Below are 10580 nucleotides of genomic sequence, written 5' to 3'. Positions count from 1 at the left end.
CAAGAAATGTATCCAATATTTTAAATTTATTTTATGTGTTTATCAAAGACTTTTTTGGACTTTGAAACAGTTATCTTTCTCCTGAAGCAATTAAAATGAATTACTGAATTTATTTAATACTTCACCTTTGATATCTCCTAGTCATTATTATAATTAAAGTTTCATTCGACATGTTAAAACCAGAAGACTCTTTTTATCATTCACACTACACTCTGATGGCTCCAACTTTAGAGACTAAGAATAAAATCAACAGGTTTAGAGAACAGAGAAGGAAAACGTGCACTATCACATTTCTATTTCTTTAATGGGAACATTTTGTTATAATTTGGATATGTGACATTCTTGCCTCCTTGACATGTTTACAAGAAAATGTACATAATTAAAATCAGTGGGCATTGATGAATGTAGATATTTTAAATGGCCAACTTGTAAAAGAAAGAAATACATTACACAAATAAAACAGAGGTTATATCCACAGTCATGAATACACGTTCTCCTTTACAAAAAACAATAAATAAAATCACATTATATGCATATAGTTCTACTTACATCAGTACAATATACTGTGCAGCTTTCCATTTATTTTCTACTAGACTGATACTACATTTCTGTGTTGTCCAGTATTTTTACATTGATAATGAATAGTATCACCCCAAAAAAGGGGACAAAGATAACTACCACAGTCTCTATCCTGAGTCCTCTTGGTTTTGTGATAATTGCATACTAGGCACAAGGAACACAGCAAATTCATCCCATCACCTTCCTCTCAGTATTCAGCTTTCTATACTTTTAGATGGGCCCCAAACACTCTTATTTAAGTAAGCACTTCACTTAAGTGGCAAGATTCACCACTAGTAGAGGGTCAGCCCAAATCCTATGGGTCGCCTAAATTTAATTGAAGCCATATTTTTAAGGTCTTAAGTGGAATTTAATTGGTGAAAAGGCCTTGGGCTGGACCTCTGAGTTTAAGTATAAAATAATATTGCCCACATCCTGCGTAGAAAGCAAGAGCTTGATCCTGCTCGCATTGAAGTCAGTAGCACATCAATGGGAGTACAATCAGTCCCTGAGTATCTTTCTCCTTTTTCCCTAAACTCAATGTGCAGGTATTCATTTACTCTTTCTTCCCAACACACCTTTCCACCTGGAAGCTTTTACTACATTAGAAGCCATTAACACTTGCCAATCATTACCCAACACTCATCCCAAGTATGTACTAAATTTAAAAAAAAAGCTTTAATGATCTTGTGTACTACTCTGTGGTAACTGTCACATTTGCTTTTAATGGTGCCTCCTATAACAATGTGGAAAAACACCCATGCAAGTGGTTCATAGGGAATAAGGTGTCAAAGAAATTAACCAGATCCTCGGCTGGTACATATCAGTGTAAGTTTACTGAAGTCAATGTAACTGTGCCAATAAATGTCAGCTGATTATCTGGCCTAATGTTTGTAAAACCTGTGGTCACAGACTTTGGTGTGTGAGAATTGTGCAGTTATTCCTTGTGCATATCAGCTTAGATTAAGAAAATAACAATTAAAACAAGATATTTTAAAATGCCCTAATAGGTACATTTCCTCTGCTTGCTCAAGTGTCTAATAGGAACATTCACACAACAAAAACACTAACGACCATTTACACACAGTCAGAATCTTTAACCTTCTGAAGTTTCAGCACCTAATGAATCCATGCATGGTATTTGATGGGTTGTAGCTTAACATAGAAATTTCAACAGTGTCAGATTCTTCAGAGTATTTTGCCATCGATGCAGAATATTAACATTAGTGGTTAATGAGAATTGTTGAATGAACTCTAGTCCAGCACCTCTTAAAAGTCACTTTTCTAGGGTCTAAATGTGGTATACACCAGTCAGAGGCATTTTGAAATGTGCATTCTGAAAGAAGCAATTCTAGGTTTTTAAAAAATCTATGCAGTTATTTATAATTAAACACTAATCCAAGAAAGTCTCCTAGTCATGGCAGTATTATTTTCCTGGTGAAAAACCATCAATATCCTTGTAATATACCAGAACCTTCCCTTTAACTCAGATGGGTAAAATATAAAAGGATGGTGTCTATTTCACATGTATGCTAGATTTAAAAAAAACAAAAACAAGTAGTCCTATAGCACCTTGGAGACTAACAAATATATAGTGTCATGAGCTTTCTTGGGCAAAATCTTAATCTCTATGGTGCTAAAGGACTACTCATTTGGGTTTTTTTTAAGTTATAGACTAACACAGCTACCCCTCTGAAACTTTTAAATATGCTATATATAAGACTGAATCAAGGACAAAAAGAAGTGCATAAGTTTCTTGTGATTCCCAAGAGAGAACATCACCATAGCCAATCACACTACTTGTTAAGCCCTTCAAATGGTCCAGTCCTGAAATCTTTCATGGGAAATATTTCCATTGACTTCAACAGAAATTTGACCTGTATATGGTCGACAAGATCATTCTCATTGCCTATTTTAAAGATATATGTGGTCTAAAAATATAAAGACCACATACCATTTAAACTCCTTTCTGCCTAATATTTCTATAAGCAGAGATGTGCAAAGTGCAAATATTTCAATTTTCTCATGTGAAATGGTTAATTTAAACAAAAGCTCCTGTAGTTAGTTATAAACTCTGCCTTCAGATATCCAGATAGACAATGGGAGTTAGACACATATCTGAGGGCAGATCTTTCCCCACTATCTTTAACTGCTACCTCCTCCCCAAAAAATTATGTACTTATTCCCATTGCTAAAACTCTGCTGTGAAACAACCATAATGCCAGAATGCTGCCAAAATACTTTGTCATTTGCTATCAAAGGTCAAGTTATCAATTTACTGTGTTCCTGAGAAATATAACATAAGTAATGTACCAGTTTTTTTTTAAAAAAAGAAGCTAATACTGTATTAGCCCACTCTTTTGGAGTTCTTTTACTATCCTACTTTATGGAGTTCATTTATTAGTAATTAACACATAAATTAAGCTAACATCATTGTTCATATACATACAAGGGTGTGTCTAGCCTACAGGGTTTTTTCGAAAAAAGTAACCTTTTTTCAAAAAAATTTCCCCTGCGTCTAGCCTGCTGCCACGTTCTTTCGAAAGTAAATCAAAAGAATGTGGCAGTTTTTTTTTATCATGGAAAACCTCATTTTATGGGGAATAACGCCTTTTTTTGAAAGTGCCCTAGTCCTGGTCCAACTGAAGTCACTGTTAAAATTAATTATATAATTACCAGAGATATCAATGACAGCAGGATCTGGATCAGATCTCACAGCAGCATCTTAAAACCCTAATCCTGAAGATGCTTTACTTCACCCATGTAAACCGCCAGTCTTATTGACTTGAATGTGTGTAAAGTTAAGTATTGACAGGATTTGGGAATAAATTGGCAAAATAACTAATTTTTGGCAACTTTACAATTAAATTATCAATTGTATTTTACTTTAGCTAATTAATTATTTGCATTCTGCACATATTGGGAAAGAAGGCAGGCATGAGGGAGAAAAATCTAGTTAATATTCATAAACCAAAATAACTTTTATTTACATCGATGACTTCCTGTGCACATTATTCACTCTTGTAAAAATATTTCTTCAAACCGTCTCACCTTGACTTTTAATCTTACCAAAGCAAAAATAGACACTTTCTAATAGAAAAATACCAGATAAAAATACCTACAAATAAAATGTTAGCATGGAATGTCATTTTTATACAAAACAATCTTTTGAATTACCGTTACTGTACAAACACTCATATCATTAATATTTACAGAGTCTAGGGTCATACCTTGCTCTCACTGAAATCAGGGGGACTTCTGCCATTGACTTCAATGAGAGCAGAAGCCGGTCCTTTAGGTACTGTACACTAGCCTTTCTAAGAGGCGATGATGTGGGGAGAGAGAAAAGGATGATGATTCTCCTGGGATGTTTTGTTATAATATAAAAGCATATATAAGGCTGAAGAAAAATCCATTCCACTCTAGAGCTCTTCTGACCTCCCCTTGCTTATGTTTCATACTAGTTAACCTCCACTGATTACAATGGAGCTAATCTTGATTTACACCCATATAAGTGAGAAGAGATGCAGTCTCTGTATTTCCTGTATTGATTTTGATACTGTACGTACAATGAAAAAATGACTTTGAGTGTTTCCACTCTCTTCACTTTCTCAATGGTTATTTACATTACGAGTGCCAACTCCCTCCTGAGATTAAACTCTAGGGTTCTAATCGTGCACCCACTGAGATCCATGGCAAAGTGGTCCATTGGTTTCAGCAATGCAGGACCACACCCACAATAAAGACATTTTTTATTTTAATGGCAAAGCAGCACTTAAAAAAGGATATTTTGATATCCTTGCTTATGATGTAGCTAAGGAAGGAGGCACTAGAAGTTTAAAAGAAGGGGTCAGGAAGAAGCATCCCCAGCCCTAAGCACAAAACTGCTGTCCTCAAAAAATGTCTTAGAAAATACCTTCACAAAACACTAAGAATGTCCTACAATGTGAAACTGTCTTTTTCCCCCCCACAAGATGAAAGGCCATATGGCATAATGTGATCAGCAATTCATTCCTGAGTTTCTGAAAGAAATTAAGACAAAATTACTCTACTGCTTAAAGAATGAGTTCTTCAAGAGCCTCTTCTTTTACACTAATGTCTTTGGTTTTGTCCGTTTCCCTAAAGTTTTTTTTCTCGGAAATAATGGAATTTTTTTTCTTTTTTATGCAGCAGAAAAATGAGATCTAATGGAGTCTTCACGTAACTGCCGATGCTTGCCCATATTACATTCTTCCTGTTGATTTCGTCTCTCAATAGTTATTCTGTATTTCTTTCTGCATGAAAGGAGAGGAACAGAGTAAGAAATCCTCCCTCAATAACAAGATAATAGGATGTCTCTTTCAAAAAATGCCTATAGGAAACAACTGGGTTTCTGTTGAGAAAGGAGAAGTAACAGACTGTAAAACCCTGGTAAAAGATTAAAGTAGTTTGCCTTGCAGCATTTTGCCCTAGCCCTAGAATTCTGTGTAAAAGTTAACAGGCATTCTCAAAGGACTGAGACAAACATTTTCATCTTGGACAATTTGTGGATTAAACGATTAGGACATTTTTGTAGAGTGTCATGGGAACTATGCCAGATAAGTCTCCTTGCATTGAAATTTTAGAAATGCTATGAATATTTTTAACATTACACCTATGAAGTCAACGGGCTTCAGGGCTGATTATTGAAAGGGGCTTCAAACCAGTCCCCTTTGTGCATGCAGTTTTTTACCATACTGCTTTTGCTCACTGATCACAGAATGGTCACCTACAAGGGAAATTTGCATTCAGTTTCCATGAACAAGTGGGATTTAGGTCTAGCAGTTTTGAAGTTAGGCTTCTGAAGATGCAGATAGGCACCTAACCTGAGAAGATGCTTTAGCAAATGCTAGTAAGTGCCTAACTCCTATTGAAATCAATGGGACTTAGCGACCTACTTTCTTTTGAAAATCCCACTAGCCATCAATCTGAATCTTCAGGTGTCTAAATACCTTTAAAAATCTGGTACTTATTGGATGTATATTTTATGTGCAAATAACAGCATGGATGTCAGTTGCTCAGGCACAAAACCAGGACATTTTTGGAAATGTAACCCTGGCAGCTCAGCTTAATTCCTGTCATGACAACATATCAGAGGGACTGAGGTTCAGATTTGCAACGAAGTGCAGTGTAAGAAAATGATCAGGTAGTTGTGTAGCTATATTTGCATCCACATTAGCATAACTACTGCACCACTGAGCTGCTGGCCAATGGGAGCTACGGGATGTGGTGCAGGCTGGGCGGTCATGTTTAAACAAAGCATCTTTCAGCCAGCTAGCAGCCTACCCTTACAAGCCACAACCCCAAGTTTGAAAACTCCTGATCTAGACCATCCTTGACAGGTATTTTTCTAAACTGCTCTTAAAAACCGCCAAAGATGGCGCTTCCATTCCTTCCCTAGTCAATTTATTCCAGTGCTTAATTACCCTGACAAGAAATGTCCAACCTAAACCAACCTTGCTGCAACTTATGCCTTTTGCTTCTTGTCCCATCCTCAGAGATTAGGAGAACAGATTATGTCCCTTCTCCCTGTAACAAACTTTTATGTATTGGAAAACTGTTATCATGTCCCCCTCTGTCTTCTCTTCAGACTAAACAAACCCATTTTTTTTCAATCTTCCCTCTTAGGTCATGTTTTCTAGATCTTAAATAATTTTTGTTGTTCTCCTCTGGACTTTCTCCAATTTGTCCATATCTTTCCTGGAATGTGTCACCCAGAACTGGACACAGTATCTGGCTGAGGCCTAATCCGCAAGGAGTAGAGTGTAAGAATTACTTTTCATGTCTTCTTTACAAAATTCCTGTTAATACATCCCAAAATGATGTTAGACTTTTTTTCCAACAGTAGCACACAACTGACTCTTATTTAACTTGTGATCCAATATGACCCCTAGATTTCTTTCCATAGGCTCCTTCCTGGGCAGTCATTTCCCATTTCATATGTGTGCAACTGATTGTTCCTTCCTAAGTGGAATACTTTGCATTTGTCTTTATTGAATTTCATCCTCTTTATGTCAGACCCCATCCCCAGTTTCTCCAGATCACTTTGAATTTTAATCCCATTCTCCAAAGCACTTACAAGTCTCCCAGCTTGGTATTGTGTGCTGACTTTGTAAGTGTACTCTCTAAACCATGGATGAAGATACTGAACAGAACCAGCCCAAGCTCTGGTCCCTGTGTACCCCGCTAGATATGCCCTTCCAGTTTGACTGAGGGAAGTGACAAAGGAGGAAAGAAAGGGCACAACAGTTCAACCAACCAGTACGTCTTCTCCAAGACTACACCTGTCACTTCTGTAGGGAAAAAACACAAGGCACGATTTGGACACCTAAGCCACTTACAGGCTCACCAATGAGCCCCCTTGACCTATCATCATTCTCACATCAAGGTATAGCCATAGAAAACAACTCTCTGGGAATAGTTTTGCAACCAGTTATCCACCCAAATTATAGTAGCTCCCTCTAGTTGTATTTCCCAAGTTGTTTGTCGGGAGGTCTAGCCTTCCTAGAATCAAGATATACTACAGCTACCACTTTTCCCTTATCCACAAGTCTTGTTACCTGGTCAAAGGAAGCTGTTAGGTTGGTCAGACACAATTTGTTCTTGACCAATCCATGTTGTTTATAACTTATCACCTTATCTTATAGGTGTTGATTACTTATTTGCTCCTTTATGTTTCCTGGGGTTGCAATTAAGTTAACTTATCTGTAATTTCCCAGGTTGTTCTTCTTTCCCTTTTTATAGATTGGTACTATATTTTCCCTTTACTAGTCCTCTGGAATAACGGCTGTTATTTCAAAATAACTTTGCTGTGTAGACGTATCCTTACTTATTCTCTTCCAAGCATAAGAAAATAAAGACCTCCTCATACCCTAACCCCCTTTCTCTGGGAGGAGTACTGGAGGGACAAGACATGACAGCAGGCAGAAAGGGTGGAAGTGACTCCCACTTGTCCTGACCCAAGCCCTCCATAAAATCCTCCTCCTCCTCTGTTTGTTGTTTGACAGTATAAAATTTAAAAAATAGACAGCCCAGCAATAGAGCCTTTGGTTCTGTCTTTTGGAACCCAGTGAAACTCAATAACTCCCTTTGGTCAATCATGCTAAAGCAGTCCTTTGAAATATCTCCTGGGTTACCAGTATCATTTTTTCAGCAATTAATTAAATACATTTCTTAACTCTTCTAGGCAGCTGGTGCTGGTCCACTGCATGATCAACAAATACACAATGTTAGAAAATTGCAGTCGGAAAGCATTTCACGCCTATGAGTGTTACTGAATTAGCCATGAATTCACTGACATGAATAAAATTACTTACAAGCATAAGGGATTGGAGGATCAGGGCCTAAGGAAATAAAGCTGATTTGAGCATACAAAACAGCTATAGAAATAGTGAAAATGAATGAACTGGCTTCTGTGGAAGTCTTACTACTGTGAAGTAGTCCCTTATTTTAGCACTTGTCCGTCTCCTCTCCTCATACCAGAGCCAGGTTTGCCAGGAGTAGAGAGATTTGGGCTCTGTAGGTAGCAAAGGAACTTTTAGTAACTGGGACTAACCTGAAAAAGTAGAAAGCCATTAGTAATCCTGCTCCAAGTAGAGCACCAACTACAATCCCCGTAACAGCTGATTCTCCTAGGCCACCTGCTTGAAAAAGCAAACAGAAATAAATGATCAGCATTCATACCAGAACTGGAAAATACATGTTAAAAGGAATGACCAGCACAAGAAAATAACTAGCACTGTTCAGAACCCACTTCTGAGGGATTTGGGGCAGAATCTCTCCTTTGGTTCAAACTCATGTGCCTTTTTTTACTCTGAGTGCTGGGTTCACCCGCCTCCCAAAGTAACACTCTGTCACCATTGTAATAAAAGTGTGATACAGAGGCATGCTGGTAAGAAACAAGTGTGTATGGCCTACCCACAAAACAGAGGCTAGGCTTACAAAAGATCACATGGCAGGAGTCTTGGTTTAATGTCTGCTGCAGCTACTCTTGCAGTAATAAACATATTTCACCTGTGTTAGCATCAAAACCCAGACTAACCTAAGGCTGGGCTCATCTCCACTTCATAAGTGTTAGCAAACCTATTGAATAACCAGGCTGAGTTTCAAGTTAAAATCATGTGATTTTAGTTCTGTGCTGAAAGTTTTGCAGATGATGTTACAGTAAATAAATGACTATGTGACCATAATTATAAATCAATATTCAGCTGAATGGAGAGAATCCAGCACTTTGCCACAGAGTTGGGTAGGGGGCAGGGCAGAGATGCAATGACCCAAGGGAGTTCAGGGAGGAAAGCCCCTCCAGGAAGCAGAAGGGCAACATGGTAGCTGCATAGCTTAGGGATAGCATAGCTGGCTTCTCTTGTCACACTTGGTCCACTCCATGGGCTGGTGCGGAGGGATGGGCAAGCCATGGCCCTGTCTCCTTTTTGCTTTTCCTTGACCCTTTGAAGGGTGTTGCTGCCCCTCACCTCAGGGATGCTTGGAGATAACAAGGGAGCACAAATGCACTGTCTCCCTCCAGGCTATGCAGGGACTGTCTGGGCTAGAATGGATGTATACAGAAAAGTATGGAGTACAGCTAAACCTTAATGGAAAGGAAAATTGCCACGCTGGGGTAGTTCCTGACTCCAGAGCTAGCGATTCATTTCCTGCAACACCCTCCTTATAACAAGGGGGCTCATTGGAAATGTCCACAGCAGAGGGAAACCTGCCCCAGAAATACTGCAAGCACCTTTTCCCTGTCACCCTTCCCCATTGTCTCCTCTGGGAGGCGCAGTCTGTGAACTCAGTGAACTGGAAAGAGGCGGGGCTGCTCAGACTGAGCCTCCTTGAAGGGCACCACCTGAAACTCCATGATCCTCCAGCCACAACCGTAGAGTAGAGATTGCCTTTCCACGCCACCTGCCAGCAACCTTTCCCCCAGTGCCTGTGCTGGCTCTGGACCCAGGCTGCTTTTGCCTTCCCTGCTGTGCTTGTTCATAGTAACCCCAATTTTCCCTGGGAAATTCATACTGTCCTGATGCTGTTCTGACCAGCGTCTGTCAAAGGTGTGTGATAAGATAACTCCTTGTCGTGAGGTACAAGCCTACACATTCCAGCTACTCACTGTGTTTGCTCCCTTCTGGCTTGCAGAGCGCTACCTTTTGATTCTCCTGGAAGGGGACTTCCATGGGATTAGGGCCAACATGGAGTAAAACAACTGTTTCCCTGCTTCTGAATATGCTGCCTCAGGTCCCTCTGTGTTAGGTCCCCTCTGCCCACATTCAGTATCTGTAAAATAATGGCTGGGAGCCCAACAAGAAGTTGCATATCGGCTTGAGCTTTTTGTTCCCAGCAGCAGCATGCAATGTCTGGGAATAAAGATATGAGCCTGCCGTGTTAAAGGGAACTGTTTCACTACAGCACAGCTGTCAAGGAACTGTTGGCATGTTCAGGCCCAGCAACCTTGACTGTGTTTCCATTAAGATTCGTGTGTGTAAACAAGGAACACTGTAACACAGCATATGCTGCATCCTCTGTCTTACAGCTTGGAAGGAAACATTATGTCACTAAACTTACATGATTTACAAGGTGTATTGTTTGTGTGCTCTAGAACTCTGTTTTCATCTATTCTCAGCTTGCCAGGACCCCAAAGATACTTCACGTTTGATCGAATTTCAAAACGCCCTTGCTTTCCATAATAGTCCCCAATCACCTGTGTAAAAATAAGAAATGACAAGGCTTTTCTAATGAATTTATTTCCAGAAAAAAGAGAGAAACTGAAGAGCTGCATGTGCTTGGAGCATACACTGATTATCCACAGAATTTCAATGAGTTGCCTTATCAGAATCCCAGTGATGAGATTATTAATTAGCAGTGCTTATGACCACAGTAAAAACTCTAGATTATAAATCTAAGGCTTTCCATATCCTGCTCCACTTTAGTCACTGCTGTTTATAAATCGTGGCAATTCTCTGCACAGAGTTGGAAGCTCGTATTTGTATTCATACTATGTTGGATAA

The 10580-nt window shown here is 39.1% G+C and overlaps 1 protein-coding gene across 3 annotated transcripts in view; it reads right to left on the bottom strand.

The window, feature by feature from the left end:
- Window positions 1–285: 285 nt before the first annotated feature.
- Window positions 286–10580, bottom strand: part of NPR3 (natriuretic peptide receptor 3) — a 67440-nt gene continuing 57145 nt past the window's right edge. For 2 of the 3 annotated variants that reach the window (XM_025181393.2, XM_006116523.4), the window contains 3 exons: window positions 10138–10273; window positions 8132–8219; window positions 286–4832 (listed from right to left, as the gene is read on the bottom strand). In XM_025181393.2, coding sequence (XP_025037178.1) covers window positions 4721–4832; window positions 8132–8219; window positions 10138–10273 — 336 coding nt within the window. In that variant the 3' untranslated portion in view covers window positions 286–4720. The remainder of the gene's footprint in view (window positions 4833–8131; window positions 8220–10137; window positions 10274–10580) is intronic. The other variant, XM_025181394.2, reaches the window with a different exon arrangement.

The sequence above is a fragment of the Pelodiscus sinensis genome, chromosome 6 (genome assembly GCF_049634645.1).
Source record: "Pelodiscus sinensis isolate JC-2024 chromosome 6, ASM4963464v1, whole genome shotgun sequence".
Taxonomy (NCBI): domain Eukaryota; kingdom Metazoa; phylum Chordata; order Testudines; family Trionychidae; genus Pelodiscus; species Pelodiscus sinensis.
This window is presented reverse-complemented; position numbering and strand designations above follow the sequence as displayed.